General features: G+C 38.3%; 1 protein-coding gene and 1 pseudogene across 5 annotated transcripts in view; both read right to left on the bottom strand.

Annotated features, from left to right (window-relative positions):
• Nucleotides 1-9357: 9357 nt before the first annotated feature.
• Nmrk1 (nicotinamide riboside kinase 1) overlaps nucleotides 9358-25422 on the bottom strand; it is a 32695-nt gene continuing 16630 nt past the window's right edge. The window contains exons 6-9 of one of the 5 annotated variants that reach the window (XM_077797013.1): nucleotides 25307-25378; nucleotides 24641-24747; nucleotides 22941-23024; nucleotides 9358-9413 (exon numbers count right to left, since the gene is read on the bottom strand). In XM_077797013.1, coding sequence (XP_077653139.1) covers nucleotides 9403-9413; nucleotides 22941-23024; nucleotides 24641-24747; nucleotides 25307-25378 — 274 coding nt within the window. In that variant the 3' untranslated portion in view covers nucleotides 9358-9402. The other 4 variants (XM_026389264.2, XM_026389262.2, XM_026389261.2 and 1 more) reach the window with 4 other exon arrangements.
• On the bottom strand, nucleotides 11515-12066 carry LOC113183072 (destrin-like; annotated as a pseudogene).

Here is a 25422-nt window from a genome sequence, read left to right as displayed (position 1 = left end):
GCTTTAAGGAACTCATACACCAAGTCAGTATTCCCTTATGCTAATCAACCCAAGGCCAGGAAACAGACAAACTCAGAAATGTCCTGGCACCTCAGAGACAACTGAAATTATTAAAGCTAACCAGTCTTAAATCTGCCTGCCTCTGGGAAAGGACTCTGAGAAGGACTCATACCCGTGCTTCCTACTCCCTCTGCCTCCTGGCTGGTCCAGGTGCTTCTTTTTGTGGCTCTGCATGGTGTGGCATGCCCCTCGTCTTGAGAAATGTGAGTCACAAACCATGGTAGTCATCTTCTGATCTGTTAGCCTCACCATACCTGAATGAAAATAAATTCTACACTTTAAGACAGGAAGTTGTCATTGGTCACCTCCAATCATTTCCCCCTTCTTTCCTGAAATATTTGCTTCAAAATCAGGAATATGGAGGCTGGGGAAGTAGCTCAGTGTTAGAGTGCTTGCCCAGCATGCTGCAGGCCCTGAGTTTAGTACTCAAAGTATGTGTGTGGTGGGGGGGAAAGGGGGATGGTTCTGGATGTGGTGGTTCATACCTAAAATCCCAGCTGAAGCAGGAGGATCACAAATTTGAGGCCAGCCTTGGTAACTTAATGAAACCCTCTCTAAAAGAAAAAAAAAAAAGTTGAGGATGTATCTCAGTGGTAGAGTACCCTTGATTTCAATTTCCAGTACTGGGGGGTGGGGAGTGGATATCAGGAAGATGGGAAAGAATTACCTAAATAGCTGAGCCCTGATGAGCAACAATTTGCTTTGCACAGCTTTTGCTTATTTTTGAGATTGTTTTGCAGTAGCAGCGGTTGTTGTTCTTGTTGTTGTTGTTGGTGGTGGTGGTGTACTTGGGATTGAACTCAGAGCTACACCCCCAGTCCTTTTCATCTTATTTTGAGACAGGGTTTCTCTCAGTTTCCCAGCCTGGACATGAATTTGTGATCCTCTTGCCTTAGCCTCCCAAATAGCTGGGATTATAGGTGTGCACCACATCACCTGGCTAGTTTTGAGATTCTAACCACTGATTTTCCAAAGAAAAGTAACTTATCTGAAAATTTTCAGTTGATCTTCATCTTATGGAGGAAAAGATTCAAGAGAAACTCAGTTCATGATGCAAGCTCCCAAGAAGCATGTGGTACACTAGGAAAGCAAAACTAGAAATTCTTATACAGTTGAGATGATGTAATGTTAAACAGTATGGCTTATGCAAAGTGTACTGGGAATTAAAGGAAGGGAAGAACAGTTTGAAAGTGCCATGAGGGCTAGATCTCAGAAAAAGAATTTACCTTTGTAGAGGCAGAGGTGAAAGTACACTTTGTAAATCAGTTCTAATTGTTTGAGACAAAAGGAAAAGAATTTATGTTTTTTTTATTATCAGAAAGATCTGACATAGGTAGATCCAGAGGCTCAATTTATATCAGGCATCTGTCACTTTCTATTTCTTGAATTTACCAGTAATTTTTTTTAGGGGGTGGGGTATTGCGAATTGAACCTAGGGGTGCTTTACCACTGAGTTACACCCCCAAACCTTTTACTTTTTTTTTTTTTTTACTTTGAGACAGTATTTCACTAAATTGTTGAGGCTTTCACAAAGTTGCTCAGGATGGCAGGAATTTGCCACCCTCCTGCCTTAGCCTCCCAAATCCCCAGAATTATAGGCATGTACCACCACACTCAGCTTGGTGGCAGTATTCTTTTATAAAAATTCCAACACAATTTCTGAGCTGGGTTCTGATTGGAGCAACTTAGGTCATGTGAACCAACTGCTGTAGACAGGGGTTGTGATTCTCTGATTGGCCAGTTTTGAGTCACAGGCCAACCTAGATCTTACTATGGAGTAAGCCACATCCATGCCTGAGTTTATTTGGCTCATGGCTCTGAGGGCATGGAAGTCCAATAGCATGGCACCAGCATTAAACAAAAGCCTTCGTGCTGAGCCAGAAGATAGTGGAGGGAAAATGGGTACAGACAAGGTAGAAAGGGAAGAGGACTGAATACTCCTCCTTTCATAACTAGTCCACTCCCTTAATCCATTTCTGAGGACAGAGCCCTAGTGGCCTCATCATCTCTTAAAGGTTTCATCACTTTTTTTTCCCTCATTTTGTTTCATTTTTGTTTTCATTTTGTTCTCACTATGTTGTCCAAGTTGGTCTTGATCTCATAATCCTACTGCCTCAGCCTTAAAGTCCTACATCTTAACACTACCTTCATGTTGGTGATTAAACATGAGTTTTGAAGGGTGCATTCAAACCATAGCAATTTCCCTGCTCAGGGGCCCATACCTATAATACCAGCTACTTGGGAGGCTGAAGGTCACAAGTTCAAGGCCAGCTAGGGCAATTTAGAAAGATCCTGTCTCAAAATAAAATTTTAGCAAAGGGCTGGGGATGTAGGTCAATTAGAGAGTGCCCCTAAGTTCAATCCCCAGTACTGGAAACAAACTACAGCAATTATCAAAAAGTAGAACTGATTCTAGATAGGAAAACAGACAATCTTTGGCATACTGGGGGAATAACAACATGATCAAGGTGAAAAGGAAGGCAAAGCCAGTCTGATGATAATCCATATGAAGAAATAGGAGAACACATATTTCAGTAATTCAGGTGGTATAATAATATTAGGAACTTTAAAATTCAGACAGAAGAATATAAATGAGAACACATATTTCAGTAATTCAGGTGGTATAATAATATTAGGAACTTTAAAATTCAGACAGAAGAATATAAATGAGAACACCTATTTCAGTAATTCAGGTGGTATAATAATATTAGGAACTTTAAAATTCAGACAGAAGAATATAAATGAGGGACTGGGGCTACAGCTTAATGGTAGAGTGCTTGCCTAGCATGTTTGAGGCCCTGGTTTGATCCTCAGCACCACATACAAGTGAATAAATAGAATAAAGGTATTGGGGAATTTTTTTTAAAGAATATAGATGAGTCATTAAGCAATGGAGATTCACTTTAGACTCTGAAACATTACACTGCTTTGATGAACCGAGTATTATAAAACAATAAGATAAAAGCCAGTGGATACAGTGTTGTTCAGAAGCCCAAATGAGAAGATAGTTTGAATAATCCCCAAATGGCAGGATAGATGTTAATGCTAGATGGTAATAATAAAGGGAAAGATTGAGGTTGAAATCCAGATAATATTTTGAAAGGAAAGATATAGTTAAATATAAGAGATGAATAAAGGAAAGAATCAAAAGGAATGCCAAATGTTGTAGCTAGAATTACAAAAGTAATACCATGAAATTCATGAAGACAGCAGTTTCTCCTCCCAATCTCCCCCGCTCCCCAAGTTTTCCCTCTTATCCTATTTGACTTCTATTATACCCTAACACACTGGATGAAGACTCCAAGGATTTTAAATACTGAAAGCTATGGTATCCTACCTAGACCACCATATATGATTCCAGAGGAAATTATTAAATGCTCAAATATGCATGAGGAAGTCCAACAGTCATGATTTGTGACTTGATACTTTTTGAACAATTGATATATGGTGTTTTACAATTTTTTCCAATTAGTAATTTACTTGCTGATACTTTAATTCATGCTTAATCTATGTAATCCAGCACAATTTGGCAATAATATTGTTTTCCACTCATAGGTTGGAAACAGGTATTTTAAGATTGCTCAAATACTGTTTTTACTTAAAGCAGCTTTTAAAATGGTGCTCAGGCACAGATGAATTTTTTTTATTTTAACTTCCAGCCATTAAAAAATAAAAGTACAACTATCTAATCTTAGTAATTAGAACTATTTGATAGGCATGCCAGTTCTATACAAGCAGAAGAGAGAAAAAGACAAGATTAAAAAGAACATAAGTGAAGATATGGGCATAGGACTGACACCAGCCCTCAGGCAAAGAGATTAATCTTTTCTTTCCAGCTTCTCTTCTCTGCATACTAGATCAGAATGAATTCTTTTTCATTTTAAGAAAGTGGAGAGATTGAATGCTTTGATTGATAGACTAGAGTGTGAGGATGAGGAAAGAAGTAAAGTCTACAATGGAAAAAGAAAGCTGAGTATCAGCTCACAATTTCAAAACTGCTGAGTACTGGATTAATGGAACATGCAATTAGAGCAACTGCTAAGCCAACAGTTGTCCTTGAACATCTTATCACTGACTTTCCAATGCTACAGACTTTAAACTTTTTAATCATAGCTTTAAATAATACTACTAGCATTGGTCCCCTATGAATCCTATGCCAGATTACCATGCTAATTGCAAAGTATTTGCATGAGTTAAAAATTTAATCTCCACAGCAATTTTGTAAGTTAAGTTTTTCGTTATTTCTGTTTTGCAGTGACTCAGCCTCAAGATAGATAATAAGCCTTAGATCACTCAGCTGGATTTGATTCCGCTCTGTGTGATGGACACCAAAGCTCTGGCTTCCACTATTACATTATAGTCTTTTTTCTCCTAATAAATAACCACTGAAATTTCTTTTAACAGGGTAATAATGTTCCAATTTGAAATTAGGGTTTTTATTGCTAAAGAAGAAGGGGAAGACGGAAACTGGGAGCTTTCTCTGTCACATCAATAAGTCAGCACAATTTTTTCTCTAGTATTGAAACAGATCAGTTTCCTCGTTGAGTACCAGATAAAAGTAACTGGTTTGCATTTAGGCACTACATTTTCAAAAGAGTCAAACATCATTTAGCACCAGGGGATGCTCATAGGGTATGTGTATTAGGAAGCTGATGGGAGGTCTTGTAAATTCACACTTCACCCCATCATCTCCAGCAAGCACAATTCTTTTCTCTCTTGCTTCCTTCCCTCTCTTTCCACTAAGTTGATTAGAATTTGATGCAAAGGAACACACTTTTATTTTTCCTTTTTCCAGCCACCTTTTGAAATAATTTCAGACTTCAGGAGAGTTGCAAGAGTAGCACACAGAGTTTTCTAGTACTCTTTACCTAGCATCCTTTAATGCCACCATCTTGCATAATTCTAGTGCAATGAATGAAACTACAAAACTGATACAAACTGATAGCATAAGCTAAACTACAGACTTTGTGACATTTCACCATTTTGTTCCACTAATGACTTTCTGCTGCTTTGGAATCCAACCCAGGATCTAAAATTGCATTTAGCTGTCATGTCTCTTTAGTCATCTCAAGTCTGGGACAATTTCCCAGTCTGAATTTATTTTTTTTCTTTGGCAACCTTGACACGTTGGAAGAGTACTGACTATGTTTAATAGAATGTCCATTAATTTGGGTTTATTTGATGTTTTCTCATGGTGAAATCGACAGTGTACATTTTCAGCCACACTACAGAAATGGCATGGCTTTCCCAATGTGTAGATGAGAAGGTACACGATGGCAATGGTGTGCTCTTGACCAGGGGAGTGGTGTGAGGTGCTTTACAGTTGGTAAAGATAACTCTGGCAGCTATGTGCAGACTGAATGGGAGAGAGAAAGATCATCATTGAAGTCACATGGTAAGAAGAGGCTGTCATAGATGACTAGGTGGGGAATGAACAGGGATAGTCTCAACAAAGGCTGCAAGGACAGAGATGAAAGCCTGAATATGAGATTTATCAGGTAAAATAAATGGGATTTGGGAGTTTCCACAGTGGTGTGAAAAGAGAGGAAATGAAGATAATTAAAGGTATTAGATGAAAGGAAAGTGACCACACCTCCAGCAACCAAGAGATCTTTAATAGAGGCAGTGTCTGATTGACAGGTAAGGAAGAGAAAAAGTGAAAGAGAAAGCAAGAGACCAGGGAAAGAGAGAAGTGGGGAGAGGGCGGGGACCCCGGCAGGAGGGAGTTTTTATAGCCCAAATCTAATGGGGTCTCTGGGTCTGCAAGCTGCCTTGTTGGCGCACAGTGATTGGATCATACAGTAGTTGCTAAGGGTATCATCTTCTGCCTTCAGGCAGACTGGGCAGGGGTCGGATGTGGGTTTCCATTGCACTAGACGAGTGGGGATGGAGTGTTCAGCCTTGAGTAGGGTTGAGTGTTCAGACTTGAGGCAAACAAGTGTAAGGAACCAGACTGGTGAGGGTCCAGTGTTCAGCCCACCCTGCAGCTAATATTTGTTCAGCTTTCTCCACAACTAACATTAGGTAGATGTTTGACTCCATTATTGATTAGTAGTCAAGGTCTTTGTAATTCGGATTCCCTAATAAGAATCAAAAATAATATTCTGGTGTATGGTTGCTATAAGGAATTGGCTACATGTTGTGAAAAAGATAAAAGAAGATGCTTAACCAATCACATACATTTTTTTTTTTTTTTTTGGTACTGATGATTGAACCCAGGGATACTACCACTAAGCTATACCCAAGTCCTTTTTATTTTGAGGTGGGGTATCTCTGAGTTCCCCAGGCTGAACTCAAATAGCCTCCTGCCTCAGCCTTCCAAGTTGCTGGATAATAAACATGCATCACCATGCCCAGCTCTTTCTTTTCTATTTCCTTTTTGTGGGGCTGGGGATTGAATGTAGGGCTTTGCACATGCTAGGCAAGTGCTCTAACACTGAACTACATCCTCAACTTCATTCATTTGCTCTTGTTATCAACTTTCAGCTTTGGAAATTTAGCATCTTTGAACAACCTATTAGTGAGGACTAGACAGAAGTACCAGCATCTCATCATTGCCCTTGATTTCTCTGGGTAAAAGGGAACTTTAATATACACTTGGAAAAAAATATTTGTTGAAGAGTGCATGAAAGAAAATATGTCTGAGTTGGAGTGGGGGTGGTTTGGATACAGACTGTGATGCAAGAAGTTGTAAATTGTTTCTTGGCCAAGGAGGTTTTCATGTAAGTCATCTCCCATCTTAACCCAGAACGGTGAAACTGAGATGGAACTCCAAGAGCACAAGTAGTGAAAATTAATCTTTCTTGCTTATTTCTCTTGAGATAAGAGAGAGAGAGAGAGAGAGAAAAAAAACCCCTTCAATTTCCTCAATTGTTGGAGGAAACTACTTGAGCTCTCGTTGTCCCCCAAAGCTGGTCTTAACTGTCCTCATGAGTCCTTAAAGGAAAGGACATTTAACTGATTTGATGTCAATATAGTATAATTATATGGTAAGTTACATTCCAAAATTGCTGCGCCCCTCCCCTGATTCAGGCAAAGGCAAGGCCCTACTGAGGTGGATGGCGCAAGGCGTCCATCCTCTGGAGGAATGCAGTATGTTTCTGAGAATGGGCTGGTTTGTTTTTGTATTCCTTTAATAAGTATAGTTGCGACTTCTCATATGACCATCAAGTATGAAGAAAAAACATGACTTTCCCAATTAATACAACTTCTAAAGAATAAATCTGTTTGCTCTAAAGGCAATGATTCAGCTGTGGAACGTAAATTGTTAACGTTTAATGAGAAACCCCCTGTAGGAAAAAGAGTCAAGGAAGTTTTTGAGAAATTAAATTAAAATCTAGAGAAGAAAAATTAATATTAAGAAGAAAGGTTAGTGCTTAGTACTGGGCAACTTGTTCTTATTCCTGTGCACAATGGTTTGGTGCTCTTATTCTTATTTGATTAAAATTAGTAGCCTCTCTTTTCAAGTTAACCGCTTGCCATAACCACAGCGCCGGTTCTAATCAGTAAGTCAAGAAAGAATAGTCAAGGTATAGGCCAATAGTCTGGGACATTTCTAACTATTATTAAAAGCTAACTAAGCAGAAACAGCTCAAAGCAAAATGTCAACCGAACTGAAAGTAAATATGCTTGCTTATGCATAAGCCAAGATACATTCTTCTTATCTAATTGTAGCTACATAATATTTTGTTTCTTTGAATAATGATTCCTGATTTGTAACCACAAAATACTGTGAGCCTGCCAAAATGAAAAGTATATATGATTAACTTCACAAGTAAAGATTGGTTATCCAATGTTGTATAACAAATTACCCAAAGCTTAGCAATTAAAACAGTCATCTTATTGAGCATGGTGGTGTATACCTAAATCTCAACAACTGCGGGGGTTGAGGGAGGAGTGTTGCACATTTAAGTTCAGCCTCAGAAACTTAGCAAGACTCTGTCTCAAAAATAATATAAAATAAGGGAGGGTGATATGATTTAGTGTAGAGTGGTTCAATCTGCAGTACAAAAAAGCAAGAAAAAAAAAATCCCCACGGTCATCTTGCAGTTTCTTGGGATTAGGATTTGGGGAGTGGCTAAACTGATGATCCTGCCTCAAAGTTTCTCATGAAGGTAAAACCAAGGGAAATCAAGTGTCACCTGTGCTCCAGTCATCTAGAAGCCTTCACTGGGACCTCCAAGATGATTCATCAGTCTCCTGGCTGGCAAGCTGGTGCTGGTTCCTGACAGGTGGCCTACTATTTTGCCATATGGCTTTTTGCACAGGACAGCTTGAGTGTTCTCAGGATAGTCTGGATGATTTTCTCTACAGTGAACAGTCCACTAGAATAAAGCAAGAGTTTCTTGATACAATTTTATAGCTGGGATTAAGGTGTCCTTGAGGACGGTATTCACGGGTTGGATGATCTACTGTTGCAACGGCTGAGGATCCCCTTTTATAGTGTTTTAGGTTGAAGAGAAAATATACTGTTTACCACACCCACTCATTTTTTTTATAAGGTAAAAAATAATTAAAATGAGAATCCAGGGAATCTTTGAAGGGAAAAATAATAATTAAAAAAAAACCCTAAGGGTTATAGGTGACTCACCTCTTGCCACAGTGACAGGCTTAGATCTGTCTAATAACCTTTCAGCGTCTTTAATATTTGCAGAACCCTTTAGAGTTCTTCAGATGATTTCATAACATGTTATTTGATTTTAACAGTTTTGTAGGATGGAGTCAAGATGGTTGGGATTGAAAAATGGAGCTAATAATAGTGAACACCTACCAGGTGCCAAGCATTTGACTGGATTCTGTATAATAATTCTTTTAATCAAATGCCATAAGGTAGAAATGAATAATTCCAATTTTGTGAGAAGCTTACCTTCTTTGTTGGGCGTGGGGAGATTAAATGACATGACGTGGTCAAGCACCGGGTGGAATGAGAACTCGGGTTTTCTCACAGTACCATGCACTTCCTGCTTGTCTGCTTCATTTTTCGGCATGGCCAACCATTGCAGCTGCTGCTTCTGCATCTTCACATGCTCCATGCTTGACTAATGATGGTTTTTGGTTTTGGTACTGGGGATTGAACCCAGGCGGTGCTTTACCAGCCATTTTTATATTTTGAGACAGGGTCTTTCTAAGTTGCCCAGGCTGGCCTCAAAATTGTGATCCTCCTGCCTCAGCCTCCTGAGTTGCTGGAATTATAGGAGCGTGCCACCACATCTGTTGATTTACTCTTCCTTTTCCAACAACACGGGACTCCCCAAAAGACAGAGGACACTTCAAGTTCAGGTCTAGATTTGTTATGGCCTAAGAATGTATTTTTTTTTCCTTTTACTTATTTATTTTGGTGCTTCATTGCAAGTCTATTGGAAAGGAAAAAAGAAAACAGAAGAAAGTATATTGGATTGAGGGACCATGTTCACAATTTATTTATTTTTTAATTTTGTCTTCATGACAGTAGACTCCATTCTGATACAATTATACAGGCATGGAATATATCTTTTTCTAATTCATACCCCATTACCTCTCCTTCCTCTTCCCTATCCTTACTCCCTGTTGCCTTCCCTTGAATGATCTTTACCCATTGTTATTATTGTTTTTTAACAATTAGTTTCTTGTGGGTTTACACCTTGGTGAGATTCATGTAGTGTATTCATGTATGTACATAGGAAAGTTATGTCAGATCATTCCACTGTCTTTCCTTCTCCCATCCCCCTCCCTTCCTTTCATTCTCCTTCTTTCACAGTTTATATTGAAATAAACCAAATGAGTCTGGCTCTAACTCTGACTAGTGGCCTTATATAGCATCTTGCTGCCTCATTTTCCTTTGTTGTCAAGTGAAGTCATAGTTTAGGTTGACCTAATTTTCAGGGATATGGCAGGAAAAGTGGCAGGAAAGATGCAGAGCACTTTTGTGTGTGTGAGAGAGAGAGAGAGAGAAAGAGAAAGAGAGACAGAGAGACAGAGAGACAGACAGACAGACACACACACACAGAAATGCTTTTCAGGTAGTATACATCATCTCTATTACTAATGCCTTAAGTTTTCTAATCACTTTATATAACTTATACAATTATGCCTGAATTGAGATGGAGTCTAGATTTCTAACTGCAAGATACAAACATTACTTCTATATACTGTTTATGATTTACTAAAAGAAAGAGTAATGATATGCTGGACCTTATCCAATACAGATGTCAGTCCCCCCACCCATGGCACCTGTGATATTAGAATAAACCGAGCATAGAAAATTCCAAAGTTTGAAGACTTTTATGATTGGTTCTTAGATTTTGAACTATGAAGGTCCTTCATAGTTTACAAAATGGGTCACAGAAGTTTGGGATTAGTCTCATAATACTGTATAGCATTATACAGTGGCTACTATTTGAAACATGAAAACTTGGGTTCCAAACCTGCTCTAACATAAGCCAACAATATAACTCTGGGCACTTAACCACTCAGTCTCATAATTATATGATTGTTATAAGGATTCAATAGAGTAATGTAGAGTATTGTCAAAATTACTTTACAAAAAGTTAAAAATACAACTCAGCTGGGCACAGTGGCACATACACGCCAGTAATCCCAGTGGCTCAGGAGACTAAGACAGGAGGATCTTGAGTTGAAAGCCAGCCTCAGCAAAAGGGAGGCACTAACAACTCAATGAGACCCTGTCTCTAAATAAAATACAAATAGGACTGGGGATGTGGCTCAGTGCTTGAGTGCCCCTGAGTTCAATCCCCAGTACCAAACAACAACAACAACAACAAAAAACTCAACTCATACAAATATAAAGTAAGCATGTAGCAGAGATTCATTTGACATTTCATGAGGGAACTGGCAACATGAATAGGCTGTTTTGGAGACAACTGAAGACAGTAAAGTATTTGTGGTGGGAAAAAGTGCAAGGAAAAAAGTGCTTGAATAAGATTAATTTGATATAAAACTGGTTAATATATAGATAGAGGAATAAAATTAGCTTTTAATGTTATTCTTTTTTTACTGTTGTTAATGTATTAGTGTTATTACATGTTACAATAAGAAATATATCCCATTATTCTGTTTAGGTCAAGGAAGAATAGAGAATTAAAAATAATTTGGGGCCAAAATGATAATCAGATTATCGCCAATTCTCTAACCAAAAAACCCCAAAGTAACTGCTAAGCTTAACAATAATTCTCTTCACATGGCTTTGTACTGTTTTGTGAAATACACTATTAAAATTCCTGAGCTTACAAAAATTTTTAAAAGTCAACTCATCAAAACAGGCATTTGGCCAATAAAAATTTAATTTCATACCAATAAGCCTTTTAGATTCTAAGTTTATTTAAGGCTGTATTTGCACATGTTTGTAGAATATTTTCTCTAAAAGATGACAAAACAATTCCCCCTCAGTGAGACCCTGGTCTAAATATATTCACTTTCCTTATATAGCGAGAGGATAACATTGAATATGGAAGCTTTCAATTTGTGCCACTGAATGATCATCTACACAGGGCATCCTTCAAAAGCTACAATTAAGGATCCACCTAGTTTTTCAGCAATACAAGCCCAATTGAGGTCTTCTGGCCCATTTGCTTGACATTCATGTTTTATGCCTTGAAATTTCTTTTTGATTGCATCCTTGAGCTCGCATAGATCATTTTACTTTTCAGAAGTGCTAATTCTAGTGCCCCTTCCCCCCCCCCAAAAAAAAAAAAACCCAAAACCAAAAAACATCAATTCTTTTCTGGATTCCTTGGTTTTTCAAAGCTTGCATCATACAAAGCATAACGACAATCTTTTTCAGGAAGCATTCCCATAAAATGCTTGAAAGGATCGGTTATGGTAACACCAACATCTCCAACCAAGATCTCTTTGCCTTCTTCAACAATGATGCACTTTTTTCTCTGCAGAGACAAAAATAATGACAGCCTTCTTTCTTTTCCTGATTTCTTCTGGGGTGGAGCACTTCCGAACTTTCATGTCATGAAAAATGCGACATACTCCATCAGCCACTTGCACACCTGAGGCCATTTTTACTGGGCGGCTGTTGGCTGTTGGAGGGATGCAGGGGAGAAGCCTAAAGGCACTGAGTCTCACCTTTAATGTTAACTAATGTCATCGTTTTTAATAGAAAAATCATTTGCATCTCTAAAGAGTAAATTCAATTAGCATCACTATCAGCAGTTGTCATCAAGTGAGAGTAATTTTATTCTCAAGGGACATTTGGCAATGTTTGAAGACATTTTTAGTTGTCACAACTGGAGGGGGTACCCAGTGGCATCTATTTATTAGAGAACAGGGATAATTATTCTTGAATGTACAGGACAGCCACCCACAAAAGAGTCATCTAGCCCCAAGTGTCAGTAGTGCTGAGGTTGAGACACCCTAGCTATCAGTTTCCAGAAGTTAACATCTAGCCTTATAAGATTTAAAATATTCTAATCAAGAGAAAAATACAGAGTCAAACAAAGGTACAGACTCCTAGAGCACTGGATAACACTCTGGTGAGTGGGCTGAAGTGTGTTCATATAACCCCCAACAGGACATGGAGAATTCCCTTTTGCCTATTTCCAAGTTTTAGAAAAACTTCTTGGCAGCCTTAGATGTAGTCCCTATCACAGGGTAGGTGTTTAATAAAAGCTGGTTATTATTGTAAACTTGCAGGCCCCTAGGTGGAAGTCCACATTCTCACAAAATCAGCCTAGCACTGGACTCTGAGACTTTAAAGAACATTACAGCAGCAACATTGTTGGAAATTATATTCCTGTTGTCTTGTGGTCCCTTTGAGGTTTTAAGAAAGTTCTTCTGTATAACCTTCAGACTAATAGATGGTAGATCATGTTTAAAAAGGCGTATCATGTTTAAGAATTAATCTGAAGTGCTGGATTCAAAAAGTCAACCTTCTTTGGCTGAAAGACAGTTCTGTGAAATTGAATCCCAAGATGTCCTCAGAAAACCCACAGAAAGTCTGATGTACAAAAAGGTATGGTAAGCTGAAATTACTGGACTGCATCCTTGTTACTTTGTGCAATGCTGGGGATGGAACCCAGGGCTTTGCGTAGGGAAATGCTCTGTCTCCAATTCTTACTGTGGTATTTTTGATTGGCCCAAATGTTTTTATTCTATAGGTAAATGGCAGATTCATGGTATTGCAGCAATAAAAAATGGCAAAGCTTAGAAAAACAGAAAGAAAGAAAAAGCAGCCATATAGTTGCCCGGATTCATCTTTGTATTAATTAAGTCTAATCAGAAGAGAGAAGCCACCTAATGATGTGAACAGGAAAAGTCAATATGAAGAGTTATTATTGTTGTTATTTTTGTGTGATTCTGGGGATTTTACCCAGGGCTACTTACTACTGACCTACATCCCCAGCCCTTTTTTGATTTTTATTTTGAAACATGGTCTTGCTAAGTATTCCAGGCTGGTCTTGAACTTGTGGTCATCCTGCTTCAGTCTCACAAGGTGCTGGGATTAACATGTGTGCACCACTGAACCTGGCTAGAATTATATGAATTCTTTATATAAAGTAAATATGATTTTACAAATCCAATAACTAATTGTATTTATATAAATTCAGTAATAAACAGATAATAAAATACATAACTATATAAAATATTTCCAATATATTTATGTAAGTATATGTATAATGTATAAAATATAAAAAATATAAAACATAAACACACATAAGTGATTTAATAAATATAATTAGATATTTGTTACATAAATAAAAACATAAACAAAGCCTTGGCTAGTAAGAAGTAAAGAAAACTCTATAGAAGGCAAAAAAGAAACTGCCTCACCCTCCAAGGATAAGAAGAGTGATCACCCAAGAGCCTCCCCATTTGCCTGACTTGCCTTCAATAAAGAAAACCAGGCCTTGTTGGAGATGGCACTGCCATGGATCACTGAATGGTAGGTAAGTAGCTCTGGTAAAATTCCATTCTCTGGAATATGGGGAAAATCTACCCTCTTAGGGTACCATGGAAAAGTGCTCAGGTATCTCTCAGGAGGCACTCCACTACAGCTGCTGGCCCTGGGGGTCTGTGGCCTACATCCTTGGAGTTAAAACCTGAAGAAGTCATGCTTGCTACAGGCAACTAGCAAGAAAACACGAAGGAATCAAAAAGTAAGACCTTTTCCTCCTTTTTCCCCAGCACCCTCTACTGACAAAACTTAACATCATACCACTTTACAAAGGAAAAATATTTACAGGGCCCAGCTACATTTTCATAGGTTAGGCAAAAAGGGGAGTATTTGGAACTAAAAGTTAATACTGAATCAATAAGAAGCATAAGAGGTGATTCTGCATTAAGTTAGGGGCTAAGACAAATAATTTCTAGCTTTTAGTGTCCACATAACACTAGTGTGAGCTCTTCTAGATCTATAGGATGCTATTTGTCTATTGGAGAGCCGGAATTCTCAAAGGTGGTGGCTGAGCATCAATATCAACATCACCTATAACTGTGTTAGAAATGCCACTTCTAACACCTTACCCCAAACCTGCAGAATCAGAAATTCTGGGATTGGGGATAGGATCAGCAAAGTATGTTTGTTTTTTTTGGGGGGCAGGGGTACTATGGATTGAACCCAGGGGTGCTTAACCACTGAGTCACATCCCCAACCTTTTTTATTTTTGAGACAGGATTTCATGAAAGTGCTGAGGGCCTCCATAATTGCCAAGGCTGGCCCCAAACTTGTGATCATCCTGTCTCAGCCTCTGGAGTTGCTGGATTATAGGCATGTGCCACCCATATCCTGTGTAATCTATGTTTTAACAAGACTTCTAAGTGATTTTGATACACACAAAGGTTTGGGAACCACTGCTAAAAGCATGAAATTCCAGGGATTTGCTTGTACAAAAATGGAGAAGAGTCAACAGGGAGTTATTTTTCATAAATTTTTTGTGTCTATTTTTAATCGTTTTTTTTTTTTTCTCTTTTTGGTACTAGGGATTGAACCCAGGGGTTCTTAACTAGAGATATATCCCCAGCCCCTTTAAAAAATATTTTCTTTTTGTTTTGAGACAGGGTTCTGCTTAGTTGCTTAGAGGCTCATTAAGTTGCTGAGGCTGGTTTTGAACTTGCCATCCTCCTATCTCAGCCTCTCAAGTTGCTGGGATTACGGGTGTGCATCACTGTGCCCGGAATCTATTTTTAATCCTAAAGAAGATAACTGTTTTCTCTAGCATCTGGAAATGCAGCATATTTTGTCTATACTCCTGCACTGATGACATGCTTTTTGACTCACAGGCATGAACACATCTTATATGTTTACTTTGGTAAGACTTTTGGGGGTGGTACTGGACTGAACCCCAGGGGCACTTTGCCACTGAGCCATATCCCCAGCTCTTTTTATTTTTTGAGACAGTTGCTTAGAACCTCATTAGGGTGCCAAGGCTGGCCTAGAACTTGTGATCCTTCTGCCTCAGCCTCCTGAGTCACTGGGATTATAGGTGTGCACCTTGTGACTGGCCTTGCTATCTTTTCTTAACAAAAGTTTATTCTTACAACAGACTCCAACAAAACACTTCATTCTAGCTCTAGGCAGCAAAAGATGTTATATATAGCAGGGATCCTAGTGTTCTAAAACGGAATGGAATCAATGTTCTCCATCTCAGGCATCAGGAATAGCTTGTTTTTTTGCCAAATTTTTAAAATTCTACCTGTGGTCAAAGGGTTCTTCCCTGTGCCCTTTGCTTTTAGTTCATTCTGCTCCTCTGTTTCTGCTTGGAAGCTTTATCTTCCTCATGCATCTCCTTGGCCTATTTCTTGGGCTGTTTCAGGGGCTTCTTGAAACTGCTGCGACCAGATGTGGTGCCTGTGGCCCCTACCCCAGACCTTGCTCTTAAGTCAAAGATATTCTGTTTTTGATGTTCTCTTATTTGTAGGTCATACTACCCTGGTCAGTGCCCCAAATCTGCTATTGCAATTCTCCTTTATTTGTGTGTGAACACAGAACTGGAAGAGTAATGCCAATCCACCACTGATGGAGCATTGAGAGAACAGTTACAGCCACAAACCTAAGGTCAGCACAAGCAGTGTGCCCTGGAGCTCCAGCAGCTCACCACTGCTCCTTCCTCACAGTAACCTCATGAGTTGGCCTGCTTCCAACTAAGCTCCAAAAAGCCAGAATAGAAAGCTTCATTTTTCCCTGATACAGCTCTTGCCTTTTCAGGCTCCTTCATTTGCTCTCTTAAAAAGAGAAGGAATAGGAGATGATGCATCTTAGCAGGCTATTTTTCTGCTGTTATTTGCTCTAAAATAAAAAATGTACACCCATGCCTGTGTGGTGCTGGGATTGTGGCCTGGCCCTGGGCCCACCCTAGCTAGCTGCCTGGTGTTGGACAGGTTAGGCACTCTGGTTTCAATTTCCATACTGAGAAACAGCACTGGAGCAGCTGATACTGCTCCAGTATTTTATATTTCTATGTAATATCACACGCTTATCCTTAAATGGCAAACTGGAGGACTTGAATCTCATCCATTAGCATGACCGAGCAGGCACCTGAATCTCAACTTTAATTACAATAGTCTGTGTGTCTTTTAATCACTCCCTGTGTTTAATACTAAGCACAATAAACCCCCACAGCAAATTCATCCTAAAAGGACTGAAGTTATTTATGAATAGATAGGGAAGACTTAGCAGATTTGCTCCTTGTCAAATTTTGGAGATATATATATATACATATATTTTAGTTTCAATGTCATCATTAACTTCTTTGATGAAGAGTAGCTGTATGTGAAACAGTGAATACAGAAATGAAGCACTGGAATTCTATTTCAAATTTCTGATTTATTTCTCACTAACAACAGAAAGAAGATTATCGTATGTCTTTCCAAAGTGCTTCTGTTTACAATGCCTGTTGTTATCCTTCCCTGCAAGATAGACCTTCTCTGGCCTATTATTTTCACAAGTTCAAACAGGGAGAAAAGACAAATGTAATGATTCTCCATCAGCAGGTCCATGTCTCTGTAGGGTACAGGGGGAGAAGTCATTTCAGAAATTCTTAGAAATGAAGTTGGAATAATCATATATATGCTTTTATCCAAAAAACAACAACAAAAACTATTATATTAATAATAGAAATCACAATAACTCAAGTTTGATAAATTCATGCACAAAAAAAGTTGTAGTATACACTTTTGGTAGCTATTTCTTCTTTTCTCACTAAAAAACCCTTGATTTTGTCCTGTGACAACTTTCCAAGGCAATGAATGCACCATGCCTGGTCTGAACATGTCCTGACATCGTCTTCAGTCTCCTGTGCAGTGACTGGTGACGATATTCCCAGTTCTGGGAAATAAGGGTAGAGAGGTGCTCAATAGCTAGATCAGAGAAAGCCTTGATGTCATATTAAGGATATCAAACTTAATCCTTAGCTTACCTTACAACCATACAAAGTATTGCTGATATTCCCATCTTAAAAGAGAAAACCAAGATTGAATAGCTTGACAAAAGGTATATAGCTACTAAGTGGATAAACTGTAACTTGAGCCCAAATTTTGTTTTGTAGTTTTTGTAGCATGCAGGAAATTCAAAAAAGCCCCCCTATCTTCAGGAGTGCAACCTAGTTTGAAATAATTGAGAGCTGATCAAATGAGTCAACGTAATAATATATTTTATAAAGACTGATACAGTGATGGCAATGTGGTTATTATTGATAAACAAAAGGTTGATCAGTACACAATTTAAATTCCAGCACTGAAAGAGGCATCAAGACATCATACAATTCTCATTTCTCACCTGTGCTTTTTAAATAAAGGCCCCTGAATTGCATACAATTGAAATAATGGCTGACTTTTGTGATTTTAGACCAATGGTCCTACAAAGGAAATTTCCTTTATTTGAATCAAGGTTGAATACACTATATTAATACCTTGTGTCTAATGTTATTTGTATCAAAGTCTCACACATGGTAGAGACTCATATAATGGCATTGGACTCAAGAGAGAAAAAAAAAACCCTCATCACAACAAATCATAAAAACTCCAGTACTATAGTAAATCACTGATGTAGTCAATTTGACTGCTACTCCTAGTAAAGCTATTTTCTGAAGATGGTGAGTGTTGCTATGGGATGGTAGAAAGCAGCATTTTACAAACTATAGGTTAAAATCAATATTAACAAAAATTAAAAATAGAAGAAAATCACAGTACATAATATGTAAGGTCCATATCTTATAGTACCTGATATGTGTGTGAGTGTGCAACACACACACACATATACACACAATTACACACATACATAATGCACACATATGATGGATTAAATATATATTGAACTGTGGTGTAATCCTTATTTTTATTCTAGGTTATGGTCAAAAAAGTTTGACAATCATTGTCACAGAGAGCCTGACTTATTGTTTGTGAGCTGTGCTCTATCTGTGCCCTTCCTGCAGTGACAGCAAGTCATCAAGGTAGATTTCAGTCCACTGGCATGGATGTTTGCTGTTCTCCATGTTTAGAAAATTAAAAAACACACACACACACATACACACACACAAATAGCTGTCAGTGTACCACAGTTGATACTGAATCTTGGTTATGGTTGTTAAAATGTATTTTTTTTTGTTTCCAAATCACTCAGTAATGATTCATGCATTCCATCTTCATGCTGTAACTTGCAAACCTTGAGAATAAGTAGAAAAATAAATTAATGGATAATTCAAATTCTCATTTTCCTAAATCGTCATACTAACAATAGTAAATCCAAGATGTTAGTAAAAATTAACAATAGTAAATCCAAGTGCAGAAAGATTCTGGAGCCAAAAATGGTTCTCCCTAAAGAACTATATTGAGTCAAAGTCCCATTGTTTTAATCCTTGCATTAAATTTTAAGAATATCTATAAAAATCAGACACCGTGTATTATTTATAGTAGGTATGAATAATACTTGACTTCAGGGAAGGAAACAATTTGAGGACTAGAAGACTATCATGAAGGATATGTGGCTGCTGTGTAATTCCTGTTCGGGGTTATCCTTGATGTACACAAGAAGTGATCATTACCTTCCGAATAAAGGAAGACTATCTTAATACCTGAATTTGGCTTAGAAATTTAATGACAAACCTACTGTACTCTTACTACTGAGTTTATGTTGTAGAACACATTTTTAGTGTCATGATTCACCTTTAAAATATGTAAAATACAAAAATGATTATACCCTTTGACCAAACAAGTGCCAGTTCTGAGAATTTACCTCAGGGATATCATTCAAAAAGAAGAGAACCTTGCCGGGAGTGGTGGTGCATGCCTGTAATCCCAGCAACTTGGGGGGCTGAAGCAGGAGGATAACAAGTTCAAAGCCAGTCTCAAGAAACCTAATGAGGCCCTAGGTAACTCAGTGAGACTCTTGTCTCAAAATAAAACATAAAAAGAGGTGGGGATGTGGCTCAGTGGTTAAGCAAGCACCCTGGATTCAATCCCCAGTACCAAAAAAATACCCAACAAAAACCCAATAATACATACAGATATTTTTTATAGCAAGTTACTTATCACTGTGAAACACTTGCAACAACATTAAATATCCAACAACTGGGAGATGGTTAAATAATCTGTGTGAATTTGGGCTATTATGCTAGATGATTATACTATTATTTGATAAATATAAATTATAATTTAAATTTAATTAGAAAATGCCAATAGAAAAACACAAATACTTGAAAATCAAATTTTAATTTTTTAATTTCTTATTCCTTGATTTGGTACTAGACATGTGACATTTTTCTTCTACAGTAAAATGTCAATGTCAAGTTTTAGATTACACTTCAAGTACAGAACTCAACCTTGAATTTTCAATTGGAACTGACACTTAGTTTCATTATATAATAAACTAAAGCTACCTACATATTAAACACTAACTTAAATGCAGAAATAAGCATGGGTGATTAGCCATTGTCCTCACAAAATTTTATAAAACAGAGACTAATGGGAAGAGCCAAAATGCTGTATTAGACTGTTAACGCAGATGATTTGTGGGAACATAGGTTATTTTTCCCCCCTTTTGCTCTTATATTAAAATTTTTATTATATACTTTTATAATGAGATGAAATGAATGTTTTTAAAGGGAACTTGAATGTTCCTGGTGACTAGGCTTCTTTGCTATATAGGTAATGAGTAATGATTAAATTTTGCTTCTAACTTTAATACTGAATCAAATGTGTAACTTCAGAGTTTTACTTTCCTGTGCTATTTATTATTTCATTAATAATTACATTCAGTCCTTTTTCTCTTTCACTATTATTACTTTATCACCATTATGATTTTATATACTCAGAATGAAAAATTAGCTGAACAGGTTTATGAGACATTATGAGAGAAAACCTGAAGAGTCATCACTTAAGACATTGGAAAGGCCACCCTGCTAGCTGAGTCTCTGAGTCAGGATTAAACCAGGGTATGTGCTGAGGATGCCTTCTGGACAGCTCTACCAGAAGACTGTGACTGGAAAAGCTAGGAAAGGTAATGGGTAACTATAAATAACAGAGTAACTTATTTATGCAACAGAAAAACTGCCATAAATCTTGGAGACAGGAAAAATTGATCTGCTTCCAACTGTATATCTCTTGTAGTGTTTCTTTCTTTTTTTTTTTTTTTAAACCTTTATCCACTATCTGGAACATAAACTAGATAGTCACAAGGGGCATAGATGAATATTTCTTTCCTACTTACAAAGAAAGAGGCAGGGGGTTGCACACATGGAAATGCACTTTCTTTGGACCTGTAGCACCTGTCAGAACATGCCAGCATCTCTTGGCAAAAGGCAGGATATGGAATGGAATAGGACGAAATACCCTGAGATACACGATCAGGGCTCCTTTCATCTTGACCCATATATAGACTTTAAGGCCAAACTCCAGCGTATTACTTAATCACTGAAGGAAGTAGGCCTGAACTCTGCCCACTGCTGAGAAGAGAAAGGAACAGGTGTCCAGCACCTCAAGTGTCCCCGGAAGCCTCACTTTGGGGTCAGGAAGGGAGCTAACAGTTCTCACACAAGGGGGTCTAGCTCTGGTGCCATCATTTGTGAGGGCTGGACCCTCACTTCATCACCACTCTATACATCCATTCATGTCTGCACCATGACCTCCATTTGGGGAGGCCTCCCTTTTATCAGAGTAACTCAAGGCTGGGGTGAGCAGGCATTATCTGGCAAGATTATTAATTCTACTTACAAGAAGAAATTCTAAAATGGCCCTAAAATTTATTCAAAGGGGTTCCTGCCTACAGGAAGGGCTAATATTGAAATGAGGAGTGTTTAGAACCCAGCTGGGCTCGGTCCCCTGGTCGGAAAGGAATTTACTAGAGACATCAGAAATCTAATTCGTACTGTGAGATTACAACAACTAAAGCAGCTGCTTCTCTCCAAAAAATCCAACTAATATTCTTCTCTGCTGGACTGACTCATACAGTCTTTTCTGGGTCAGCTGATGACTGCATTTTTGCCTATTAGCCACAGAAATCCTTTAAATTCATGTAGTTCAAATACAACAGAAGCTTTACCTAGAGTTTTGTCCTCTTGGGCATGTTTTAAAAATCTGTTTTCTACTTTCTTCCCTGCTTTCCTTTGGGGAATTTTTAAAAATAGGAGGTCTTAGGTTGGGTCTTCAGTTACAAGCTAGGTATGTGATCTAATCATGGCCAGAGGCTACCCTCTCCCTGGTCACAGTGACTAGTTTAGCAAGTCACGTGAGCCAAGCAGGACCAATCAAAATCTTTCCTGGGCTTTTCCAGCTAAGCCAAAAATGAAAAACTGCTTTAAAAAAATACTGTTTAAGAATTGGGGGCTGGGGATGTGGCTCAAGCGGTAGCGCGCTCGCCTGGCATGCGTGCGGCCCGGGTTCGATCCCCAGCACCACATACAAACAAAGATATTGTGTCCGCCGAAAACTAAAAAAAAAATAAATATTAAAATTCTTTCTCTCCTCTCTCTCTCTCTCTCTCTCTCTCTCTCTCTCTCAAAAAAAAAAAAAAAAAAAAAAAAAAAAGAATTAGAATACAGTTCAGTGGTGGAGCTGGTGCTTAACTTGTGGGCCCTGGATTCGATCCTAGCACAACAAGAACAACCACCAAAAAATGGATAAAAATAAAGAAATACACACACACACACACGTAGTGAGAATAAGACATGAACCTTTCTGAACTCAATCCACAGCACCAAAATTTATCCACTCACAGGCAATCTTGAAAAAAAAAGATAAGGTATGTTTCCACACTGGGCTTTTGGACCTGGGAGATGAACACTGAGAATAGAACATGTATCTGACGGTGGAGAAAGCCTAACTTCAAAATAAACTCACACAGAACTGCAGCAGAGCCCTGAGGACACTATTTGAGCTCCTTAATCCAGATGAGCCTGAAGTCAGTGCTGTCTCTACTTTTTTTTTTTAAGCCAGATTTAGGTAGATTTCCATGTCTTGCAGCAAAAAGAGCTAATATGAAAACCATCAAGAACATACTTCATAATTTAAAAAAATCTAATGTTTATTTTTAGGCATTTGTAAAAAAGAAATTTTAAAGAAAACATTTAAGGGAATAAATAAAAAGGGATGCTCTAGATATATTAAAATAATTTTCATTTTAATTGCACTTTGCCCAAAAAAATAATTTCAGTCCCATTGGGACAGTGGTTTACTACAATTTTAAAGTAAGTAACAAAAATATGCTAAAAGATGTAACAAAGGGGCAAATATTTTAACCCCTAAAAAAAAAATAACCTAACATACAAAGTAATCAAATCTCCAAACTCAAATTGGATTTCTGATTCCCAGTTATCCTCAAAGGAAAGAATGAATGAATACAATCACTCCTCATTAGCATTTTTATATGCCATTCTTGAGTATGTAATGAACTATTTTTCTGGCTGTCCCTCCTCTACCATCCACTTTGATAGGACTGTACTTACACTTCTGTTTTGCAAGTTGTTGTATTACATCTTCATATACTTGTGCAAAGAGGTCCTCTTCTGGTTTTGTTCCATCTAAGTAAACTGAGAAGGGGAAGAGAGGGCAGTTTTAAATGGTAACAGGTTTATTAATGGATGAGTCCCTTTGTTCTGAAAAGTCTATGTCAGTTCTGATTCCCCTGCCTTATCCAATACAATAGCCTTATGCCGTTTCTTCCACCCTAGCTCTATTTGTTTTGTGAAACAACACCTGATAGTTCCTGAAAGGAGTCTATATTGCGAGAAGCTTGTTAGCCTCCAAGGCATGTAGATCTGTCAGAGCTGTACAGAAAGAAGAGTCCATCTCCAGAGCCATTGCTGAGGTTCTGGCTATAGCATTTCCAGTTTGGGCCACTGGGCAGTGATGTCCTCTTACTGCCTTTCTTTCCCTTTAAAATCTTTTTATTTTTTCCATTTTTACTGGGGAATGAGCTACATCCCAGACCTTTTTATTTATTTATTTATTTTTGAGACAAGGTCTTGCTAAGTTGTTTAGGGCTTTGCAAAGTTGCTGAGATTGGCTGCTTCAGCTTCCCAAATTACTGGGATTACAGGTGTGCACCACAACACCCAGCTTTTCATCTCAAGTCTTTGATACCTCAATTCCTGTATGCTCTATGTTCCCCAGATCTATTTAGTGTCTGTGTCCTATATTGTACCCTCTAAGTCCATCCTCCACACAGCTGAAGGGTTTTACTCAAAAGAATTTGTATCTATCGTGGCCTGGATACAAAGCTCTGTAGAGAGCACCCCACTTCTCATAGGAAAATGACCCAAATCCTTAACTGGTTTATTGACTGACCCAGCCCGATACACCAGCATCAACTCTCCCCCTTGGTTTTCTCTGACACAAACACACCAGCTCTTTTTCAGGTGCAGTTCATTATTTCCTGATCCCTGGCCTTTTCATGTACCCTACCCACTGTCAGGGATGATCATCCATCCTAACCTTTCATCCAGTTAAACTCATGAGTTTGTTTTGAATGTGGCATGAAGCACTCTTCCCTGAGTGCTGGGACTTGGATGGTCACCTGGAGTTTGGTATTGCAGCACTTACCCTGGGGAAAGAGCATGCTTGTGCAGCTTGCTAAAGCCTTTAATGCTGCTCCCTGAAAGAAAGTCTGCTGCCTGAGAGAAGGGACCAGGTCTGCCTTATTCACCTGCTATCTCCAGGCCAGTGCCGTGCACATGCAAGGCATTCAGTCACTGATGGCCATCTAGAAATGGACCAGCTTTTGAAAAGAGGCACAAAGAGAGAAATAAACCAGCAGAACCAGTGTGGAAGAGGGGAACCCAGAGGGTTCAAGTGTCCCTTCATGATCTTCTACATGAGAAAAACTTATCTCAGATCTCAGTCCTTTCTTTCCTACACTTTTTTGTTTTGTTTTGTTTTGTTTTTTGGTATTGAGGATTGAACCCAGGGGTTCTTAAACATTGAGCAACATCCCCAGCCTTTTAAAATTTATTTTGAGATAGGGTTTCACTAAGTTTCTTAGGGCTTCACTAAGTAGCTGAGGCTGTTCTCAAACTTGTGATCCTCCTGCTTCAGCTTTTTGAGTCGCTGGAATTACAGGAGTGTGCCACCATGACCAACTTCATTCTTACACTTTGAGGCAAATGACACCTAAAAAGTCTTAAATGGAAGGAGAAAAGGCACTTACCAATCTCCCGTGTGATGTCCTCCATTTCTCGTCTGTACTTTAGGTACATGGGCCACACATGGCCATCAAAGTACCCTGGAGGGTCTGGAGGCTTGTAGACTCTTGTACTATCAAAACACGCAGGAAACTTTATGTTGATAGAAACATAATTGATAAAGTAAAATAGCAATGGTAAGGATAATGGGAAAATTGCTCACAGATTAAGTCTAACAGGATTTTTAAATTCAATGGCACTTGGGAAAGATACAGTAAATTTAGTTCTCCAATACAAACACTAACTTTGTAATTCATTGATGATCATTCAAAATTATGTCTTTTCCCCTCAAGTGCTTTACAAAAGAATTTAGACAAGTATCAGTGTAAATAATGATAGAGATACTGACACATTGGATTAAGCTCTAAACTCACTGGTGCTTTTTATAGCTGTTGTAGAATACAGGCCCACTAACCCCAAATCATAATCAACATGGATTGCTTCATTTGGAGATTTAGGAGAAATGAGCCAGAGAGATTGACATAAGGCCCTTTTCTTACAGAAGTACTGCACACTATTCCACATAGATGGCCACTTATGTTGTAAGAGTTAAGACCTCCCTTGTTTGAATAATGAACATTGCTCAATAATTTTGTTTTCCTCACTTCCCCAAAATCTTGTCTTTAACATACCTCCTTCTCCTCTTGCATTCTTCATAGGGAATGGTCAGGAAGTAGCTTCTATTCCATACAGTGTCAAGGGGCCTTAAGATAACAGCATAATTAATTAGTTCAGTCTTTTTCACCAT

This window comes from Urocitellus parryii, chromosome 4, assembly GCF_045843805.1.
Source record: "Urocitellus parryii isolate mUroPar1 chromosome 4, mUroPar1.hap1, whole genome shotgun sequence".
NCBI lineage: Eukaryota > Metazoa > Chordata > Mammalia > Rodentia > Sciuridae > Urocitellus > Urocitellus parryii.
This window is presented reverse-complemented; position numbering and strand designations above follow the sequence as displayed.